The 24,467-nt window shown below is 38.6% G+C and overlaps 1 protein-coding gene across 4 annotated transcripts in view; it reads right to left on the reverse strand.

Annotated features, from left to right (window-relative positions):
- slc4a11 (solute carrier family 4 member 11) overlaps positions 1–24,467 on the reverse strand; it is a 105,263-nt gene that overhangs the window by 28,566 nt on the left and 52,230 nt on the right. For all 4 annotated transcript variants that reach the window (XR_005609413.1, XR_005609414.1, XM_031750953.2 and 1 more), the window contains exons 3-7: positions 23,325–23,441; positions 15,541–15,584; positions 10,566–10,794; positions 3,095–3,176; positions 1,472–1,595 (exon numbers count right to left, since the gene is read on the reverse strand). Coding sequence is in view for 2 of the 4 variants with exons in the window: in XM_031750953.2 (XP_031606813.1) it covers positions 1,472–1,595; positions 3,095–3,176; positions 10,566–10,794; positions 15,541–15,584; positions 23,325–23,441 (596 nt within the window). In the remaining 2 variants the exon portion in view is untranslated. The remainder of the gene's footprint in view (positions 1–1,471; positions 1,596–3,094; positions 3,177–10,565; positions 10,795–15,540; positions 15,585–23,324; positions 23,442–24,467) is intronic.

Consider the following 24,467-nt stretch of genomic DNA (forward strand, 5'->3'; position numbering starts at 1 on the left):
ATGTCTTCATAACATATTCAGTCTGGTTAAAGAGAGGAAGGAAAAAAAGGGGGGGAAACAGTTTCTAGACGGCTCTCTAAATGGTGGTTGATGGAAATGGTCCATTCTTACACATGCTAGATCACATACATTTGCCAACCAAAGGAATTTCTATCATCATTACCATCATGCCCCTTCAAAGATTTTTCTCTGAGAAGCAGTCACCATCAAGGATAATAAGGCATAATAATGCTTTATGTTTACTTGGGGCTTAGATTAATGTCTCTGAAAATACCATTAGTGGTTCTGATTGCTGCCAATAAGACTGGCAAGGAGGGTGCTGTAGGCACTACAGAAAGAAATAAACATAAATGAGGGTTCATGGGAAAAGAGACAGAAACAAGCAAATATACAGAAAACATAATGCAACAAGCTGAAGCATAACCGATAACCAGGCTTCCTCTTCCTCGACTGACCACCTACCCAGTGGTGAAAATTGCATAGTTGGGAGGATACCAAAGTAAAAGTGAGGAAAGCATGAAATCTCTCTTCTTCCCAGCAGGATGGGGGTTGGGAAGTAGAGGGTTTTCACCTGGTTTGGGGCAACAATCAGAGTCAACTGAAGGAGGGAGTGATGTGTGTGTATGCGAGTCGAAAGCTGAGGATGAAGCAGTGGAGGACAAAGGATGAGTGGGTTGATGGGAAGGAGAAAGAGTTCATGGTTTTGATGGGAGGGAGGGATATTACAGGATATGTGGCTCTTTCTAGAAGCTCTTCAGAGCTGAAGAAAAACAGCAATCCCAAATACAACAGTGACCCAAAAAGTTCAGCACGCTTGTCCACACAAGATACAGAGAGGCCCTCGAACTGATTTCAGTTCAGGAGTCATTTGGCCATTTAGCAGTTCTGACATCATAACTGTCAGTATTTCAGATATATATAAATCTATATATCTATAGATAATTATAGATAGACTTCTGCTTAATATCTTCACAAATAACAACCATATGGACCCCAAACATCATGCATCCTAACCAATACTTAATTTGTGGTGCTATAATTATGTAACACATAATTACATAATAGTCGATTAGTGGTTTCTTCTGCTTTGCATTTTGTATTTAAATAGCAGAAAATCCTTTAAAGCCAATCTGTGCATTTTTTGTAAAAAAACAAAAACAAACAAAGACATTTGTATAGGTGATATGACCGATTTTATAATTTTATTCAAAAATGAATTTGCTTTGAATAATTTTTAAACCTAATTGGACAGCTTGACAGGCAGCTCACAATAAGTGATTTTGCAAGAGTGGAACAATGAAACAGACTTTTAATTACCAGGAAAAATATTTTGTTAAATCACAGTGGGCTACAAGTAAGCATGAAATGAAATAATCAAAATGAATAAATGAAATAGGAGCTAATTAACAAGTAACTAACCACTGAAGACATAAATCTCATGTATCATTCCCTATGTCTGTGGGTTAGTTACCATTTTGAGAGGGGCCAATATCAGGATGACATAGCGGACCTCGCAGCAGTTCTCCCCCCAGTTTTGTGGCCTCTCCAGGCGGGAGATGCACACATGACGCTTCTGGAGATGCTTCACGTTGCAGCTGGAGCACAGAGGGAAAAGAAGGAGGTTTTATAAATGTCAACACCTCACTTCACCGTCAGTGCCCTTCATTTCCATAGATTAACCTCTTTCTTGACAGCAACAGTTAGACAATATTCAAATATGCCGGGTGAGCTTGCATTCACTTCAGCCACAGTATAGGAATGCATGTGAACATACATACATAATATTTAAATATCACATCATGTATATTTAAACATTCTGGATATACATGGTCAGTGTAAAAAGGCTTTTTAAAAGATTAATATAATTTCCATGCTCAGAAAACCACTCAGTGATCCCTCCTGGCTTATCATCCTCAAAGACAGCACTCCCATGTGGTAATGTTTGATCATAATATGATGGGTATCACTCAAAACTTTGCATTTCTGTTTATTTTACTTGCCCCCTTTCCTCAAAGGGGGAAAGTATACAAACCACACCAGTGAAAATGCAACCCAGTTCCCAAGATCCCTACCTTACTAAATTCTCACCTTCCAACCCTAGTCTCAGTCGCCTGAGGTTACTTCTTCCCTCCATCCTTACTAATGTCTTCTTCACAGATCTAAATCCAAATGTCACTTGAGTCACTAGTCCCAGTAAAACACTAGCCAACTGAACAGTCTTTGTTACTGAAACTCCTGCCATCTGTTCCCCCCAAAATGAACACACTTTCAAAGTCTCTTAGATCTTTTCCTCTTGGCATCTTGATGCAAAATCAGAATATGCTAAGCATTTTTAGACCTGCAACAGAGAATGATTGGATATTAACTGCCTAATTGTAACAAGCAGCACACACACGGAAGCATGTGCATTGCTGTGTTTCGCTGTTTGTTCGTTTACACTTTTTTCCCCCTGATTTGTTACTCGTTTGTATTATTGACATTTATGCACAGCTGACCCTGGATATATTTTTAAACTAGATTATATATTATTTCCATTGTACTTGATTTGGTGATGATGTCATCCCTTCCTTTGCATTACGTTTACCACCAGGAAGCCTGTTAACATGACACGAGAAGAAAAAAATATCCACCTGCAGTGACTGAATGCTACAGAGTGCACTTTGCCATTGCTCTCTGCTTCTTGAGCGTGGAGATGACCACCAATTTGAAAGGGAGGGAAGTAAGTGCAAGTAATTTACTAACTTGCACATTCAGTCAGATAATCGACCATAGGACAGAGCAGAGAAGGCTGTGTTGCAACACAGGTAGGGTGACTTCATTCTCTGTGAAGGACACCACACCCCGGCAGCTGTATTCAGCACTTACTGTAATATGCTAAAATCAAAATCTTGTTTTCAATGTGAATAGTATGTAACATAAAATACATAATCTATGTTGATAATGAGCGTGAATGTTAAAAATAATCAATTTATAGCTACATAAAAGCATAAATGAGTAATAAGAGAAAGCATCTTGTAACACATTATTATAAATGCAACTCTTTCTCTCGGCTCCCTCACACACATGTACGCACACACACATATATTTTGCTTACAGGATGCAAAGCCAGGACTGCTGGTACTGGACCCCTGTGGCGGTTGCTGTAACTCCCTGGATCGTCTCTGAAAGCAGGTGAACTGCAGACCAAAAAGTCAGAAGTCAAACACAAATGATCTAAGATCAAGTTCATGTCATATACTCTAAGCCCCCCTGAAAAGTGTTTAACTCCTGTGTGTGTCTTAGAAATGCATGCCATCCCTTCAGAATAACTGACTGTAAAGGTGTTAAACTCTATAAAAATATGTTGCCGCCTTAATAAGAGTACCTACTGTTTAAGTTTACAAAATTCATGCATTTGAAAATACAAATTAGCTCAGTTTAAAAAAAAAAAAAAAAATCTGGCCCAAAAGGCGTTATTTAAAAGCCTAAAAACGTTTAACTGAAATCTTGTGCCTTTTCTGCCGCGCCAAACCTCTCGATGTGTCGTCTACATCAGAAGTGTCTAACAAGCTCGCCTTCTGGTTTAGACAGTATCGCCAGGCTGCGCTGTGTGCAAATACCACACCATGACAAGCTAATAAGGGTGTCCATCCAACCTTAGAAAACACCACGCTCATGTTCACAGATTAAAAAAAAAACAAAACATTTCATTATGCTGCCATGTTTACAGAGCACAAATCATTAAACATGGGCAACTGGGGGCACTGCTGAAGCCAGCTCATTGCTTCCTAATAAGAGGAATCTCCCTTCCGCTGTCTCCCGCTGAGAGTGATGAATAATAGTGTTTTGGGGGACATTCTTCAGCAGCCCCGAATATCCCAAACCCCTCAAGAAGATTCAGTATGTTTTGCCTCGCAACATCCTCTTCAACTCATTAGTACTGAGAAAATTACAGGGTGGAAATGTTTTGTATCGTAAGCAGCGGGGACGATCATTTCCATATCATTCTGACTTTCCCTGCCAGTGGTTTTTCTCTCTCTTATTCCATCTGTCTTTGTCTTTCTCTCCATCACTCTTCTTTTCTTTCCCTCTGCCTTGCCGTCTCATCAATAAAGTATCCTCCATTCATGCCAGAAAATGATGGGCGTCACCATGACAACAGTATCACAGTGCTCAAGGAGTGAGAGAGCCAGGAGGGGAGAAATGAGGGGGGGGCAGAAAGATACACAAAAAGAGAGAGAGAGAGAGAGAGAGAGAGAGAGAGAGAGCGCATGTAGATAAAGAATAAGGGGGAAAAGAAGTCTTTAGAGAAAGAATGACAAGGATGAAAATGAAACCAGCACGTGGTGAAGATGAGCGAGAAAGAGGTGTAGGAAAAGGAAAAACAAAGAGAGAAAAAAGAAAGAAATGAGAACAAGAGAGATGATGCATCCAGCAAGAAGGCATTAAACTCTGAAAGAAGAAAATGAAAGCAAGAAAAATAAAGCCAAAGGAATAAAAATAAGTCATACAGAAAGTAAGACTTAAACGAAATGACAAGAAGAGCTTGAGACAGAGGGAGGAAAAAGGGACGGAGAAGTAGAGGAGATGGACTGGGATTCAATTCAATTAATAGCAGTAAGCCTGACAGCCATGTAATAATCAAAAACCATCCAATTTCTCATTGACGTCAGGGATGAGAAGAGGAGAGAGAGACAGACAGAAAGAGAACAAAAGAAAGATTAAAAGATAAAGAAAGAGGGATGAGGATAAAAGCACGAAGAGAGAGGTTACAGAAGAGCAAAAGACAAGAAAAACAGAGAAAGAGAGGTAAACGTGTGTAGTGAGGGTATCTGTTGTCCTCTATATCGACAGACTACGTTGTCAATGTCATGCTAAAAGAAGAGAAGCTAATGGCTAAATCTGCTAGCTGCAAGCCTCAATATCACATCCACTTCAGTGTGTTTTGTTTTGTTAGCTGCATATGCCTTTTCCAACTGAGAGGCTGCTGCAATGTAGAAGGAACAGTCATTTTTAGGGTTAAATGCAACTACTGCTAAAAGTATCAAAGCTCTATATAATTATGAGCAATGCGAGTGGTCAATGAGGTGCCTTAAAGAAGGCATTTTTATGATAAACGCATTGAAATAGAAGATTGTGTAACGTCTATGACTTTAATCCAGTTTGTAATGACCTAGACTGATGATCTGCAAAAGTTTATATATTAGAATAATCCACAGCTTTACTACCAGCTGTGCAGTGAGTGACAGCCAGTCAGATTTACGAAGGTGTACAGTGCACTCCCTTTTCAGCAGACTGTGACACAGAATTAAATATGACCAGAAAGGCAAGCAACGGCAGGTCACTCAGTGCAAACCAAAATGAATAGGGAGCAAAATGTGATGTCATAGTTCATTCAGTTTGTTGATAACCTCGTACAAGCAGAAAAAAAAAAAAGATTAGGTGTAGTGCATGGGAATGAACTGTGTCTTATGTCACCAGCTGAGGTGATGACAGGAAGAAGAGAACAAGTATTTGTGAGTGATTGCTGACATGATCAGGAGAGAGACTAATTAAGAGATGTACATTTGATACTTGTCAGTTATGTGAAGATTTCTGCACGGTTTCATCAGCTTTTGCTATGCAAACACTACTATTTCCACACAGAAAAGAAAAAGAAAACACTGATTCTTACACGCAGCATATCAAATGTGACAAACTTCAATGGAAAATGATGAAAAAATATGAGGAAGGCAAGACTGGATGGCTGGATTGGTCCCTTTGATCTTTCTGTATTCTTGGTGAATTCTTTAACTGTGTTATTCACAGTTTGCTTGGAGGGAGAAAAACAGATTGCAATTTCTGCAAATCACATGAGGATAAAGCCGTCTGTCATAAATAAGGGAGCGAGGAATCAATAAATATGCTAAACCAGTGAAAAAGATGTGATGTTCATATTTTTTTCAGTTTATGTGACAGAAAATCTGCAGAGATGTGCAGGTACAAAAGCGCATCGATTCAGGAGTTTCCCAGTCGATGTCTGAAAACGGCATGAGATCTTTTTGCAAGGTGACTCCTTGCATTACTCTCAGAGGTGACCTCCAGAAAGCCTCCTCTGTCTATGATGCCTAAAAGATTACCAGTGGCTAAGACCACAGTTAGACTCACATCATACATACACAAAACCCCTCAGTCACACACACTAACACACAAAGAGAAATGATTGCAACATTCACACTCTTTGAAGGAAACCAAAGGGCACTATGAAGGAGGTGATTAAAACATATAGGTATCCATCACAGCCAATCACAAGGCACAAATGCTATGGTCACATGGTGAGGAAGGGGCCACTAGGACTGGGTCAATAGTGAAACTTCATATTTAGAGAGATTTAAATTCCAGTGATTTCTTTGGATAGAAACAAATTAAATGTGCAATAATATAATCAGTTATATAATTAGCTTGAAACAAAAAATACCTGAATATAAAACCCCCGAAAAATAGGTCATTTTTTCCTACCAAGGACATAATGTCTATTCTAAACTAAAATCATTAAATTATTTTCATTTAATGTTTTAGATTCTCATTCAGATGTATGATTTACTTCGACCACTTTACAGAACTATCAGTTTTCTTTTTACGCAGAACTGATAACTGCTGGTTGGACCCAGCGTTGACTTGAGGGGCCAATGAAGAGGCATCGATATCTGCGACACAGGGTTTTGCTGGTGTCTCTAATCATTTGATGACTCAATGGATCGACCCAGTCCTGAGCACGGAGAGGAACACAAACGGAATACTGATGGTGATTGGTACAGGAGCAAACCACTGATTGCAGCCTCACGGCGGCTGATGCTGACATTTTCATCCAATTAGCACAGCTTACCGTCATCAAAGAAAACGAAACTTTGAGACTTGTCTGCATGGGGAGAAGGAGGAAGAAAAACCAAGAGGAGAGACAAAGAGAGTCAGTTCAGTCACCTTTTCTGGGCAACAGGCTAGCAGTTTTCAGCAAAAAAAAAAAAAAAAAAGACACGCATACACACATTTTCCTACCGAGCAGGCACACACATAAATATCTCTACTGAACAGAAGCTTCATTTCCTGTCCTCCTTTACCTCATACATATTAAATATCATTTTCCAGAGAAAATCTCGTCTTTGTTAGGCACAGAGAGATCCCATCTTGATTACGGTCTACAGGCTATTAACAAAAATTGGATTTTATCACCGATAACGGTCGTGTGTTCAGCTGGTCCAAGAAGCCCAAAGACGTCACTGATGAGATCAAGATAAGAAAACTGGCATGTATGGCCACCATATATCATGATAAGTAAAGTGGTTAAATTAATGGTTTCAATTTAGTATTCTGATCTTTCCTGAAAAATGTGCCACGGTGAAAACTCATACGTCTTGCCGTGATAAAATAAGGGTAAAACAAAGTCCAGAGGAAAAGAATAGCAGCATTCATGGCAGTGCTCTCAGGTTAAAAACACGAATCTGTGCAAAATATGTTCTTCACAAACACAGAAAAACAGACAAGCAGTAATAATCCCCTCCTGGTTGAACAGATGGTCAAGTATTTCTGAATTTCTGAAGAGTTTAAGGGTGACAAAACTCACAGCGTACACAGATGGAGATATACATTTATGTAAGGCACTTTAAAAAAAAAAAGAGAGACCTACCCTAAGTTTTCATACTTAAAATAATAAATATGGTGCAGTCTAAATTCAACTGGCAGAAAATAAAAAAAAATACAACAACACAGGAGGATTATGCAAATGGAGACCAAGTAAAGAGCCAGCAAGATCGATCAAAGGTGACAGCAATTTAGGGAGAAATTATGCTACAGTCATCACAGACAGGGCACACAATCAGCGGCACACAGAGCACTGTGGCTATGAACAACATCACAGAGGAAGAGGGGGAAATATATTTATACATTATTATACAAAACACTGTCAGTTATTCAGTGGTAGCTGATCATCATTTTGGTCAGCATCCTAAAATCATTTAGTTCTTCAAGTACTCCTAGTTTGTCAAAAGATTATATATTACTTTTAAATATTAGCAATGTTGGTGTACATATTAGTAATATTATCATGCGTTGCATCATCATCAGCGCTGTTCATTATTCCTCTGCACAATCCCGCTCTCCATCGCTGAATCCCAAGACAAAAGCAAAGCAAAAAAATTAAAAAACAGCTCAAGTTGGCCTCCAAAAAAAACCACTCCTCTGTACGAGTAGGAGCAGGACTAATTATCTCTGTGGGCTTTCATCTTTTTCATTTCTGTAATTCTCTGTTCTTTCGGTGCCTGTTATAATCTTGCCCTGTTCTCTTTATCTCACAGCTGTACAGTATTACACTCCAAATGAGCTGGTCCGCTCGCCAGCCGTAATACCCCACTGTGGCAGAGGGAACGTTGATATGGCAGAAATTAATACCTGAAGAGATATGTCCCGTTGATAACATACTTACGTGCAATATGAATGTATTCCCCCGGGAAAAGCCTTTGTTCCTTCCCAAGAGATATTTTTTCCTCTCAGCGCTGACACGAGTGTTTCGCTGGTGAATTCAGGGATTCTACCAGCAATGTGGGAATTTAAACTTTGTTTGAAATGCACTGCTGAACCACTGCCATTGTTATTAATTTATTAGGACGACCAAATCAAAGAGGTGAGTGAAATCCACAGACTACTTGTAAACATTGTGTAATGGATACTTGAAAGACTAAACTAATTATGAACATTTCTGTATGTTCACATCCTTCTTTGAGCATATTATAGTAGCTTCTGTAAAGTTTTTGTGTTTCAAACTGTAAATGTTTGCTGAATAGCTTCACTATGCTTATTATTAATGATCCCCACAGTTCAGTCTATTATTACCCTATTCCGTCTGCTGCAACTGATGCGTCCCCGCTGTGTGATGAGTTTCAGCCTATTTTTAAAATAGTATTTTGTATCGCATAATAAAACAAAGAAATTATTGATTATTCGTTGTTTAATTCATAAATAACTTCAAAAAGAATGTAATACTGACTGCTGCTACTCTGTTTTCACAATCAAGCATCACTTGAATAAAAAGTCATCCCTTCATTTATGTATTTTTTTCATTGATTTTAGAAACGCACAGCCCAGACATGCAGAGGAATCCTTTTTGTCAAGCTGACAGCCATAAAAAAAAGAAAAAAAAAGAAAAAGGGAAACAAAAAGGGAAAAAAACCTTCCTTAGCGTCTTTGTGGGATATTCTTGAAGAGCAAAAGTGAAAAAGCAGCTGCAGCGACCACAGCTTGAGAGTCTTGGAAAGCCATTTGAAAAACTAAGCGAGTGATCGATGACAGAAGTCAATTATCACCTTGCGGATCTGTCAGAGGCGGCTCTGCAGGGTGAGCGTCACACACCGCCCACTTCTGACTACCCATCAACAACTGCAGACACCAGCCCGGCCAGACAGGAAAACACTGGACACCGAGTACATGACAGGAAGCCCTTACACTATGATTACCTCCACATGCTCTTACAGTGGTGAAATCCCCCTTATATTTACTCCTGTGTCGGCACGGCATTAAATCGAATGTACTGAAAGAAACCATTTTCCCCGATTCTTCACGACTTTAACTAGATAGAAAGCAAAGTTTCATTTGCCAAACAATTACTTTTGTGAATGTGTTCTGTGCAGCTTGCGGCAGAAAGCAATGCTTCAACAATAGCTACATACTGTTATGTAAGAGGGCGGATTTCTCTTGCTCTAATGGGCTGAAGAGATTCGCCTTAACCAAGAGGCTTTGCTACTCAGCCAAGAGGACCTGTGCTGAGGGGACTAAACTAATGTGACAGGGATCTGTAAGCTGACAAATGGGCACCAAACCTAGAAAGATGGGTACATTTACCAATTGCATTCATGCATTACAATATAATGTTTTAGGTACAACCGTTACTGTACATACTTTCAGGTCAAAATAGAAAAAAAAATGTAAAATGACCTAATAAAGCGGTTACATTTTTGCTTTTGCTTCCCCAATTAATTCTGTACTTCGAAACTGTAGCCTTCCCTTTAATATTTAATTGCTATAATATTAAGGAAAAAAGTGAACGCCTGCTTTAAATTTCACAAAAAAGTAAAAACGATAAACCAGAACATCTCAAAAGCTAAACTACCTAAAAATAAAACATTGGTGTCTGTGTGTGTAGTATATGGTGGTGTGTTGAAGTGCAAAACATCCATTTTTCGCCATGCTGAGTGCTATTTTTGTCCACCTAAAAAAGCTGTGGGTCAAATTGGCATCCTTGGTACAAACATCAAAAACTTTCCTTTGGGTATTCAAAGCTTCTTGAACCATTCTCAAGTCTATCTGACAATTCTGCTGCAGAGCCTGAGGTACAGCTTATTTATTTATTTTAGGTAGGTGATGACATGTGCAGACGTCAGATGTTTTTAGGTCAAGTGTCAGATGCTATGGGTCCTGGTCTGATTGTGGTTAGGCACAGATAATGCATTGGACTTCTCCATCGTGTGGTTTGCATATCTCTGTATCAACTGTATCTCAAAACAAATTAGACAACATATGACTGGGTTTACATGCATGGCAACAGAATCCTTGCTCACCGTTGACCTCCTGTGCTCCTGCATCTGTGAAAAGCATGCTCATCACCTCCTCGAAGTTGCACCCGGGCTCTAACGCATGGCTGTCCTGGCCCACGTGGTGCAACATTCTCTTCAGAACATCGTCCAGGGACGCGGCTGTCTCATCCAGCAAGATGCTGGCCCTCGCCAGGAAGCCATCCAGGTCACGGTGTGCCCGAACCTCCTCCTCAAAATTCATCAGCTTCACATACTGTGGAAAAGCAATAATTCTTTCAAGTCTGAAATAGTTTTAAACGAGATTCCCATGTTGAGAATGCAAATAAGTTCAATTATAAAAGAAAAGAAAACAGTGTCAAAATGCATCTACCCTAGTTTCTGCAGAATTGGACCCAAAGGACAAAACTAGATTTAGTTTTAATGTTTATATGGCAGGGTTTATTCTCCTAAGGCAATTTTCAATTTCAACGTTATTTATATAGCATCTAACCACAAATTATGTGAGGGCGCTTTACCAAGAAAGCTTGAAAATTGTCAAGGTAAACTGAATATCAGGGTAAATCCTGGCTATAAAACTGAGCTAAGCATTTATATTATTTTAAATATATGTATTGAATCCAATTATTAGATACATTTTATTTAATATCCTAAGATATAAATAGATTATTAGATATTATATCTAGAAATTTAATGTCTATCAAATTACATTTTTAAAAATCAAGAATACAATAAATAAGCCTTTAAGGTGATTTTAGTTGTTAAAAAACAAAACTGTATAACTATAAAACTGTTACAAACTGTTACTTTAATGACAAACTGCTCAAACCCAATTCATTTTAGAATTAGATCACATTTCTTACCTCTTTTAGAATGAGGGCAGATCTAACATCTTACTGTCAGTTGATGGGCTTTTGGATTGCAGTCAAATATAAAAGAACCCTAATAAGTTTGAGTTTATTGCCTTAAACCCTTCTGAGCTCTTCAAAACAGCAGAACACTGCCAACAATCAATTTTATCAAAACTGTACTAGTGCTGTCCGAGATTCAGCTCAAGGGAGACGACTGGACAAAGAAACCAACACAGCTCCATTAAGAGCCCAGACACCCACCAGTCATTGATCGTGTGATTGACAGAAATTCTGAAGATGAGTGGATTTCCTGCTGTTTCTTTTAAGCACCAAGCAGAACGTCCCTGTGCTCTTTACAGAAAAACATGTATAGGTATTTCTGCAAAGAGCTCTCTATATAAATTTGATTTTGTTTTGTTTGTACAATCACAGAAAGCATCGGTCCTGGGGGTCTTATGCAACTCGAATGAAATGATTAAAAAGGTAAGAAACAAATCGAGTTCATTTTGCACTTTTTAAAAGAATTTATAATGCGAGTCATACAGGGCAAAATGTGTGGTCCAGTAGTTCATGTGTTAATTCAAAGGTTAGATTTTATATTGCTCATGAAGGAAGTGAAAAATACGCACCTGCAAGCACAAGCATAAATGAAAATCTATTTATGGACCATTGCAAATAAAAAAGATCCATAACAAAATTCTTGGCTAGGACTTAAGGACGGGAACATGTGAAATTAATAAAAAGCAGAGGGAGAGAGCAAACAAACAGAACTGTGATACAGAATGAGGAGATTAGAGAAAAGAACCAGGCAAGCTGTTGGTAGGAATGAGGCACAACAAACCAAAATCTCTGACAGGCTCATAACGGGGAAGACTAACTCCTGACAGGCTTGGTCACCAGTTCAAACTAATGCCCTCTCGGGGTTGCTTTAAACCCTTTTACCTAATTGGTACAGAGACATCTGTTTGTAAATCATTAGTGATACAGCAAACATATAGTAATAGTAGTCTTATTCCTCTAAATTTTAAAAATACGAATTTTCTTATATATGTAACATATGTGCATCAACTATGAGACTCATGCACAAAACAATGCCGACGATAAGCAGCTACATTTGTGGTCCAAACTTTACATGCACTCATCAGGGGGATGAATGCCACGGTAATCTGACGATTTCAATAATTTCTTTCAACTGTTCTTTTTCCTGTTCTTTAAAAACTTTAAAATGTGAATTTCATCCCATCTGCATCTGGTCAGAACATGCAGGCTCAAATATATATCTATATATATATCTCTATATCTATAGATATCTCTATATCTCTATATATCTCTATATATATCTATCTATCTACATATCTACATATCTATCTATCTATCTATCTATCTATCTATCTATCTATCTATCTAGATATATAGATATATATCTATATCTAGATATATCTACATATCTATCTATCTATCTTATTATATTATATTATATTATATTATATTATATATATTATATTTTATATATTATATATTATATATTATATACACACACACACACACACACACACACACACACACACACACTTAAATAAGAAGTGCTGAAGGTTTTACTCAAGGTCTCACCTTCACAAGGCCAAGAACTATTAAATTCTTGTTAGTGATCATGATTCACTACAACTGGTAGTTTCTCTTTGCAAACATAAAAATGATTTGTTTGACAGCAGCCTGGAAATAGAACAGTTCAAAGAAATCATTAAAAGTCACAAATTACTATAACATTCATGCCCATGATGAGCGTACGTACTCTGTGTGCCACAACTGCATCCTGCTACTACTGCTATGACATTCACTGTGTGGTTCTCACCAACACATAATTTTAACAGAAATCCATCAACTTACCAAAACTGACTGGTGAAGGGGACTGGTGATAATTATTGTTCTTCGCTTTGAAATTTATGTCTAAGCATTCATGTGAATGTTATTAAAATGTACCACCATTGTTCAGATTGTTGTTGGCAGCAGCACTATCCAGCAGCTATGGTCTTCCCCAGCATGACAGCATGACAAAGCACCATGTCCCACCACAAAACTACTCAAGGTTGGCTTGAGGAAGCCAAAAACGTGCCCCGAGTATTGACCTGGCCTCGAAACTCGCAGGATGTATCGACAGATCCCTGCTATGACAATATGGACTAACAAGACTGCTGCCAACTTTTAGCTGGTGACAAAAAAAATTAATCAGGTAATTCTTTTAATCAAAACATGAAATTAAGTTTTTTTGGCTTGGGACCTTTACAAAGGTGGCTCATCATGCCACATGAATGAAAACGTCTGGCTTTAATCCAGAGTGCAAAAATAAAGTTTGCAAGGATTCGAAAAGAATGATGCACAAATAGATGAGTGGTATAAACAAAGGTCCTCAGGCTAGCCATCACATCTACAGGATCATCAAGCACAATAAAACCATTACAGATGTTTCATTTAGACCCTCTATAGCTGGGGAGCAATTCTTAATATCCCGAACTGCGTCAGCAAATAATAATTGCAATTTCCTTCCTGCAAGATCCATATGTGCATTATTTAGATATGTTTGAAATTATTGCAATAATTCATAATTGGATAATTTACTTTAGCCGATCACATGTTGTACAGGTATAACACTGCCACATTTCTCTAAGCAAAACCAGACTAACAATACGAGTGAGCCAGCAGTAAAGAGGCATGAAAAGATTAACACTAGCAGTTTCACAGAAAATAGACTGACAGCCGAGCTATTCATTTGTCAAGCACATCTTACACAGATTGGATTGGTTTTACAAATCTTGGTGTACTTTGAGTGTGCTCTGTGGAACTGTGGGCTGTTAAAACACGTAGGAAAATAAAAGCAGCACGTTTTGGTTCCATATAGAATGAGACTCAATATTAAACCAATCAGGAAAAGACGTTTATTCTTTAATTTGCTACCCAAACCTACTTTAACACACAAAAAAAATCATCTCTATACTTTTATGCACAGTCAGCAGTGGGTAAACATTGAGCATTTCAAATGCCTTCTTCTCTTTGCTACTTTACTTGGCAAATATTGTAGAGATTGTAGAGATTGTTCTGTCGAGTTGTTCCTCATTCAGTTTGAGAACTGAGATTTTGGTCCTGTGTATATTCATAGAGGTCTACATACACTAGGCTTAAAAATTTAGATCATATTGGTTTTTCTTTCTTGATAAAAGTACTGGGTGCATTATATGTTACTGACCTGTACTGCTAAATTACTGCACTGAATATCAGCAGTGTGCCTCAGCCCTTAACTGCCAAAAATCAGGTGTGACCCCAGAGCTGAATGGTTAGGGGGCATACTACAATTCACGGAGGCCCAAGTTTAATTCCTGGCTTGCAGCACCATTTGCTACATATCACTCCTCTGTTTTTACATGTTGTCTCTCTGCTCCAACATAATTTTAAAGAGGCATAAAATGGCCAAGTGCAGTGGTTAGTTCTGTTGCTTCAGAAGAAGATGGTAAATGGTATATAGCGCTTTTCTACTCTTCTGAGCACTCAGAGCGCTTTACACAACTTGTGCATTCACCCATTCACACCCATTCGCACAAGCACATTTTCTTAGTGCTTTCGAACTAACATTCACACACATTCATACTCCGATGGATGCATCAGAGAGCAATTTGGGGTTAGTATCTTGCCCAAGGATATTTGGCATGTAGGCTAGGGGAAGCCAGGAATTGAACCACCAACCTTCCGATCAGTAGATGACCTGCTCTACCGCCTGAGCTACAGCCACCAAAAGGAAAAATCTAGATTTAGTTTTAAGAACGTTCTCAGTTTGAATCTTCTGGTCATTTTGGGGCCTTTCTGTGCAGAGCTTGCATGCTCTCCTCGTCTCTGCAAGTATTTTCTCTGGATGCTTCAGCTTCCTCTCTCAGTCCAAAGACATGCAGATTAAATCAACTGGTGAATTTAACATGGGTGTAGATGTAAGCATGACAGATTGACTCTCTACGTTAGACGTGTGATCGGCTGGTTACTTGCTCCGGGTTTAATCTGCCTCTGACTCTATACTCTGCAGCCCTGACAGATGGTTAAAAAGGTCAAATAAATATAATAAATAAACAGTAATCTCAGACCTCTAGTTGATAAATATTCATCCTTACCCTTCTTGATGTATTGAGTAACACACAGCCAGAATCGTCAGTCTCTGAGAAAGAAATAAAAAGCGATATAATTAGACACTCAAAGTGTACATCAATAAAGACTTCACATGTGTTTATATTAAACAGATCTATCTATAATAAGGGTGAACATGTATATCTGTTCAAAGGGCTCTAACCCATAAGTGTACTCTGCAATTGATCATCACGAATGAAAAAGCAAACTGCTTTAAAAGATTATAGCCAACATTATGTAGTTCTAGCTAAATATTTTACTTTATATACTAAAGAAAAACTAAGAAATTAAAGAACTGACAGCAAAGGTGAAACAGAAGAATTACAGAACATGAAAGCAGACTTTCTTTAACCATTTTGTGTTCAGTGTCTTAAACTCCTGGGCCACCAAATATCAATATTCACTTCATTTGAATAGAATATGTTAAAGTTTTAACACCAATATGGGCATTATAATGTTCTGTATTTTCAGGACAGGCATTAATTCTGAAATCACAAGTAACAGACACTCGACTAGGAAAAAAAAACAAAACAAAAAAAAAAAAAAAAACAGCCTGAGACTCCTTTTTTCTAAAAGTGATGAAAATGTCAAGAGGCATGTCTTTAAATGCTCTCATTGAATAAGGATTGAAAATTCTCTTCTGATAAGGCTTTAATACGCGCATGTGGAGCTAAGGCAAGAGCTCAGATAAAGTACAAAGGTTTGGATTTTCCCAGTGTTGGGAAGAGGGAAAAACCTTTTATGTTAGAAAACAATATAGGGACAAACGGAGGGAATGAGGTTTTCAACACACTCCCATCCCTTAACTAGCAGACTGTCAGTACCCTGCTGACTCTCATAAAACAGTCCGCCACCACAGTTACATAACACGGTTATCGCCGTTTACTGTGGGGACAACATTATTAGGTTACCATGGGCTTTCCTCCTCTGCTCCACGTGATGCATACTGTCGACTTGGTCTGGAAATCAATCAGTGCTTTAACTCCTCCCTCCAGCAACAAAGAAGCAAGAACACCCTCCCGACACACACACACACACACACAAGCGCACATACACTTTGACAAGCCAATAAGCCTTAGGAAAGTGCCAGGATATTATAAATAATCCTGTGACGAGTGAACGTGTTTGAGTGTGAGTCTGCAGAAAAGGGTGAGGGGCTTTGATCGAAACACCAAACACCTTGCCACCAAAAACCCTGCAGGCAGTGTAGGAAAAAAAAGAGCCCCAACCCCTGCCTTTCTGTCTCTGATGAGACTATAGCAGGGGGCACGTGTCATGTGCAGTGGATTTGGTTCATCAAAGCCGCACAATCAAAAAGCACACGGCCAGGCTGATCTGTTCCCTTAGGGGAGAGGAAGCTCCGGCTCTAATTGCTGTCAGGCTGTAGCTGTAAGGAGATATTCAAATATTCATATTAAGATTACCTTGTCCCCGATGATCACCTCCTTCTAATGGACTCTGTATGTCTCAATATAGCTTAAAGTAATCCAGAGGAATTTCATTTTCTTTGGATTAGGTAAAGGAAGTGTTAAAATGTGTCCTTTATTTGAGCAATGTGCCACTATGACTGAGGATACCAGATTAACGACCTTGTTCTTAGGCTAAGGTTGGGGATCTCCCATACTCTGCCTTAAACATCCAGTGTTTTTGCACTGGATGAAACTATAAACCTAAAAAGGATTCATGGATTACATCTGCATCTGGCAGATTCTACCCACAGGTCAACAATCTTACAGATTAAAATGAAAAATAATCATTATTTAACTTCTTGAGTTTTGAACAAGAACACTTGGCATCAAACTGGAAATTAGTATAAGATGTTACTCTTAGTTGAGTGTCTAAAAATGTATTTGTCACAGAGTTTCCTTTAAGAAACCTCATGGAAGCCAGAAGTGACAGTCAATAAAGAGGTGGAAAACAAGTGGGACAATAACGTTTGATTACAGTGTAAAGGTACAGCATTATTTTTAGCTGTTGGCTTCAAAAGGCATTCAACAGTCCCTATCAAAAGCAATTATAATCCTTCAAACAAATATGACCAGTACCTATTTAAAAGGCTTTGTTGCAGGTATTTATATTTAACACCTGAAAAAAACTGAAAAATAAAATAAACCTAAAATGACGCCTTAAACATTAACCTAACTAATGTTCTTGCATGTATGTCATGACTGTTAATACCACATGAGTCAGCTTCTCAGGCAGCTCTTACTCTCTCCGTTTATCACCCACCCCAAAGGTTTTTTTCTTATGTTTTTTTTCATGAAAATGTCCTGTTTCTATCCAGGTCTTAAAAAAAGTCGCACTATTACTTCTGTATAAAAGTATTAACTGTAAAAAGATTGGACTGACTAACTTAACACCGTCTATACCGAAGTTAGAAAACATAGCATTACCTCTGGGCTCTATTTTTTTTTTTTGCAGATATCTCATCCTTAAATAGTCAAATCTTTGTAGTAAAAAGAAAAGAGGGGAAAAAAAGTATTTTGGTCAATCCCTTCTCCACACTCATCATACATTCATGAAACTAACTTCGCTCCGGGTTATCAAGGTCAAGGACCTTGGTAAAAACCAAAATGTCTTTTCCAGCGTGAAAGACGGCTGTCCTTCCTCGTGACTTTTCCACATCAGTATTCAGCCAAACTGATTGAAGCGAAATGGAACTGAGCCCAGTGCTGGCTGAAAAATGTATAATCGTGATATCAATTGTATTTATGGAGGGCATTTGACAGCTTTATGACAAAGAGAGAAGAATGGATGAGATCATGTCAAAGCGATATAATAACAGAAGGAGACAAACAAACAAGTCTGTATTACTGTGACACAACAGTACTGGTAACCTCTTCATTTTCATATCTTTAATATTCCCTTCAATGACCACCATCAGTCACCTTTTTGATGTTGCTACAGCCACATTGAGACAGTGAGCCTTCTTCAGGTACTTTCAGTGACAGTGTACACTGACAGACTGGGCAGATAACTAACACTATTCTCACTGTGGCGTTGTAGCTATATGCTAAAGTCAGAATAATGACACAGCAGATATAAAATAGGTTTGTTTTTCTTGTTTATTGTTCCATTTAGCGTGTCAGCATTTCCTAATTAGCAATAACTCACAAATTACAGATGATGAAACCAAGGTACTGGACATGTTTATAATGTGGGCTTGACACAAAGCCACAGGATCACCTGAATTCTTAAACCAACTTGAATCTACTGACAGATTGACGAGTCCCTCTTTGTTTTACTCTCCCTGAGGGACTGCTCAGTAAAGAATCACTTTTTGTACAAGAAAAAAAAGACGGTAACTTTTGAAAACACCCACTTATTTTTAAAACTCAGACACTCAATCTTCTAAATCTATTTATTTGTTTTAGCTAAACTTTGTTTAAACCTTACTCTATTTTTTCAATGAAAAGGGAGTCTGTGGAATTTGGCCCCTTCTCTTACATTAGAGATAATGGAGCGGATCATTCAGTTTGTAGTACAAGGAGGAATGGTACCGCAGAACCAACAGAAAGTGCACTCTCTTTTTACCATATCAGGACATCCATTACCAGGAATCAATATTAGAAACAACAGCATACTACACAATGTCAGCTGTTGTTTGTTTTTGTTTTTTTTTGTTTCGTTTTGCAAAAACTATAAATTGAAGAAAATGAAACAATTTGTAGAACCACCTTTAACAGCAATAACTTGAAGTAATGGTTTTCTGTGTGACTATCGGTCTCCGCAAAGTCATGAAGCAAGTTTAACCCACCCTTCCTGCTTCAGTTTTTTGAAGTTTGCAAACATTTGTTTATACACAGATCTCTGCACACCCGTTCTGTTGTAGATTTGGTGCTGTGCTTGGGTCACTGTCCCGTTGATTGACCCTATTTGGTCAACTTTTGGCTGTGCAATGCTTTGGTATACAGAGTTCTTCTTGGTGGACTCAAGGTGCTCAGGCCCTGTGGCTGCAAAACAAACCCAAACCCCATCCACCAGATGCCTGTAGATAACCTCAGTGTTTGCAGTTTCACTGAGCGCCGTCTGACCTTGGAGTGAATTTGCTTGGACATCCAGTTCTGGGAAGATCAGCAGTTGTCTTGAATGTTTTTCACTTGAGAATATTTTTTTTACTTGGTGATCTCTTTCTTTCTTGGTTTTTTATAAATGCACATTTGAATACTCCAGAAGTGCAAACTGCCAAAACGTCTTTACAGAGGCGGTCACTGCTGCTGATAATCAATTAATTCGAGTGCCATCAAATATCAGCACTACACATTTTCTGTATTTTGGCTTAATTTTTGCTAAATAAATAATGACACAGTGTAATATGTCACGTTTTGTTATTCATCTGATGTTTTATTTATGTAATTTTAAGACCTGGTAAGAAACGGGTTATTTGTCTTATGTCTTGGTATGTAAAACCTCAGAACTGATAAAGGGTTTTACTGATAAAGGCCACATTTGTCAGTAATGTTCTGAAACCAGGCATGAATCAAGAAAAGGGAAATAAAAATGAAAATAGAAACCCCTCCTCCTGCAGCTCTTGCTCTTTTGAGATTAAGCACAGCACATGCCTGTGCCCGTGCTTAATACACCTAAAAATAAGAGGACTTTTTCATTTTGACCTTTGGCCTCACATGGAATTTAAACCCCACTCTCCAAGATCAAGATCCTCTGCTTAATTCATTGTGCTGCCACATCCAACTTTCTTTCTGACTTTTATGCTCATTATACTGCTTTCTGCACCTCATCTCATCTGGTCTAAAGACTGATTGGTGGGAAGGCAGAAAAGGTCTAGTTAAATATAGATAAAAACATATAATGGTGAATATGGTGGAGTTAAACACAATTGAATGCTGTCCTAGAAAACGGGCTGGAAAGAAACATTTGAAACAAACATTTTCTCATGAATTAATTAAACAGACAGATGTTTTTAAAATTAGATTAAGATAGGAGCTGCTGTCTCTTGGTATGACGTAATCACTGAGTTATTTGCTTTTCCAAACCACTGCTTATTCAGGCAGACAGGATGTGATTAAAAGTCCTAGTCAGTCTTAGATTAATTTGACATGGTGGACATATTCCACAGTGGTCTGCTGATGCGGTATAATAAAATAACATGATAATTTGTGACACAAATTAAAAGCAAAAATAAGGATGCAAACAACTAATGATACTGGGATCAAATGTATGTGACAGCTAGACTTGGGAGGCTGGGAGCAGCCAGGAATGAAAACAAAACACTCTAATCAGCATTCAGCTGTGCTGTCAATGAGTAATGCACTGAAAATCTGTGAGCAGGAACTGCTGGGCATGACAAACATTCTGCACCTGCAGGTGAGAATTTTGACAGCAGCGAGATTTCAACATATTACAGCTGTATATAGAGAGGAATATTACACAAATCACTGGAGCCCAGGATGTGAACATACTGACTGAGATTATGGATGAGCAGGAAGACAATTACATAACTTGAGATTATATCAATTCATCCTACCCTTCCATAGACTTAGCTATACTTAACTGTAGCATCTACCCCTTGCAATATTTCTTGGATGTTTGGGAAGGCCGTCAGCAGTTTTATAATTTACTGAAGGCACTGGATATAAAGTTAACTTTTTCAATCAATTCCATAAATGCTTCCTGTTTTGTTCGTGCTGATAGTTTGTTAGTCTGGAACTGACTGTCAAACTGGCATACAGACAGATACAAAACCGCTAACTAAGGTTAGTAAAAATTAGGTATTTTATGCTTTTATTTTAGGCCTGACATAAATACAAGCACGGTGGCACGGTGGTTAGCACTGTTGCCGCACAGCAAGAAGGTCCTGAGTTCAATTCCACCATCAGGCCGGGGTCTTTCTGTGTGGAGTTTGCATGTTCTCCCCGTGTTTGCGTGGGTTCTCTCCGGGTACTCCGGCTTCCTCCCACCATCCAAAGACATGTAGCTTGTGGGGATAGGTTAATTGGATAATCCAAATTGCCACTAGGTGTAAATGTGCGAGTGAATGTGAGTGCGAATGGTTGTCTGTCCCTGTGTGTTAGCCCTGTGACAGACTGGCGACCTGTCCAGGGCGTACCCCGCCTCTCGCCCTATGACAGCTGGGATAGGCTCCAGCGCCCCCCGCGACCCTGAAAAGGATAAGCGGAAGCGGATGGATGGATGGATGGATAAATACAAGCCATTCAACCTGAAGAAGAGCGTTATCACAGTCGCTTTGTTCCTCTAACTTGTCCCCAGCTTGCACCACTTCAGCTCTCTTGTCAGATGCCTTAAGTGTTACTATGTATGGAGAACCAGCCTAAGTGGCATGGTCACCTGTGGTCACCTGTCACATTCAAAGCGAATGGGCATCTCTGTCTTTCCTTCTCTCCCTATGGTGCACCTGGGACTGTTACCATGGCAACAATAACCTGGGTCGACCCATTGGGATTGTGGTGATGGGGTCAAAATCATCTGCACCTGCAGCTGAGTAGCTGTCCATCAAGTCAACACCATCATGCCACCCGTCTGTGGAAGGGCAGCGCCCACCAGAACTCCACAGAAATTATTGAAATGTTTCTCACACAGTTTTACTCAACAGGTTTTCTTTTGCTTCCTTCCTATATGATGCTGTATTGATTATGATTATGCTGTATAAAGAATCAGCCTCAAGCTATAATGCAAAATATCTCTAAAAAGGTTCAAAAGCAGGGAAAATTTGATTCGATCACACAGCTGAACAGCAAAGGAGACCACTGACTGGAAGACACATATTAAAAAAGCCACCTATCCAAGTTTATTTATTTCATGTAAACTTCAGCTTTCATGTAAATGTTTAGCTTAAAAAAATGAAAAAAAAAAGTTCCATGTCATAAAATGCTAATAGATAATATGTATTATATATATATATATATATGTACTCTGTATCTGACAGTTTATGGATGTAGTTCCTTATGGATGTAGCGTTTTCAAGTCCTAGGCAAAGTTTGACCGCACCAGATTCAGAATGAGTTTGATGCAGGTAACTGTATAAACAACATTAGTCAGTGAGACAAGATGTTCAGCCTCATGAACCTACCTGTATGTCCACCTGTATCTATATCAACTTACTAACAACTTCAACAACATATTGGCATTCACATAGATTCAGGTTTCTGGCCAGTTTAGCACGTGTCATGATTGCTCTAAGAATCACTTTGGCTGATGTTAGTTGTGCCACTATGTTTTTAGAAGGTAGTCTCCAACTCTGTTTTTTGCTATCTGGTGCTGGAAAAATGGCACACAGCTTTTTTTCCTAAAACCCGATGCTTGTTGCAGCTGGTAATGATGCTGATGTGAGTGACGCATACACCAAAAGTAAACTAATGGCTGCAAAACTAAAAGAGAAAGCTCAGCTGAACACGAGCAGTAACTATTGCAGGGGACTGCAGATTATCCTGCTCTTTGCCTGTGGGTTCAGTATATTCGAATCTTATATATACGCAGTATTGTTTAAACCTAACAAAAGGAATCCAGTGTTAAATTAATCTTTGATGAGGTTTAAGTTAGTTTTTGGCATTTTCTTTCTAACAGTTTGTTTTACAGATTAAACAAAAGATCAAGCTTTCAGCTTTTGTATAAAACCAAAGAATTATTTCTATTTATGGATTCTATCGCCCTTAATTTCCAACTCACTTAAAAATCCTTCTCAGTTGCTTCATCAAGTTTATTTTTCCTTCCTCCTTGTCCAGACTGCATACTCTAACCCCTGCTGCCCTCTCACTTTCTTCCCCTCTCTCTCTCTCTCTCTCTCTGTACTGACCTGGCCCAGGGCTGATCTGGTTGTCATAGAGGTGGATGTCATCTCCGCAGGCGATCGGCGAATCTTGTCCCTCCTCTCGGCCCTCGCTGCCCTCCTCCTGCTCCACCTCCCGCTGCTCTGGGGACACAACAGCACAGGGTCACCTCCTGGACCTCGCCGGCTACCAGGCAGGGTAGCAAACTGACTTTAATTATTGTTGTTATCCTCAGCCAAAGTCACAAAATCCAACAGTCAAATTTATTTTAGTGCTTTGTAGAAGTTTACGGCACACTTTCAAAATGAGGAATAAATAAATGAACGTGAAAGGAATAAATGAAATTTCTGAGTGAAGTCTTTCACAAAATAAAACTAGTCCAACTTAAAACAAAAGTCACTCAAAAAAACAACACAATGCCAGTTCCAGGATGGTAAAGCTTTAGACAGTGACAGGAAATTATTACAGCAATTATGCTACTCTGTGACAACTCATCTGACAGTCAGTGAACCATCCAGACTCTGTAATAAACATCTGCTGCTTAAAACAAAACCCTGAAAATTATAAGGAAATATTGCTCAAGTGTCACCTGAAGTATGACTAGAGAGCTTCTGTCTTCCAGACAGTCTTTCTTTCATTGTCAGATGATATGGTTGAGAATGACAGTGTGTTCAAGTGAAAAACAGAAAAAAAGTTATGTCTAGATATTATTAGAGATAACTAGATATTACACCTTAAAACACTGACATGTATACATACTGTCAGTCTAAATACCAAATACTTCTCCTCCCTCTACATCTTTTAAAACAGGCAAACTATGGACCTAAAATTTCTGTCGGTGTACGTTAAGAGATGAATCTAATCATTCTGGGGTGGACAATGTCCAAAATATCCAGACTTAGTCAAACAAAAATATTGTACAGGATGTGTCCTTTAAGGTGCAAAAGCTGAAATTTGTTTTTCTAGCTCATGATTCCTCTCCTGTTCATATGGATGCATAAGAGTAGCGTTTTAATGTCAATGGAAGCAGCAAAAACAACTAAAAGGTGCTTTCAATTAGTGTAATGCACAAATAGCTCCAAGCAGAGGTCCTTTATGCCTAAAAACCTAAAAATGCCACAAATTGTCAAAAAGTATTAAGAAAATTAAGCTGTTAGACAAGTGAGACA

The sequence above is a fragment of the Oreochromis aureus genome, linkage group 19, assembly GCF_013358895.1.
Source record: "Oreochromis aureus strain Israel breed Guangdong linkage group 19, ZZ_aureus, whole genome shotgun sequence".
Taxonomy (NCBI): Eukaryota; Metazoa; Chordata; class Actinopteri; order Cichliformes; family Cichlidae; genus Oreochromis; species Oreochromis aureus.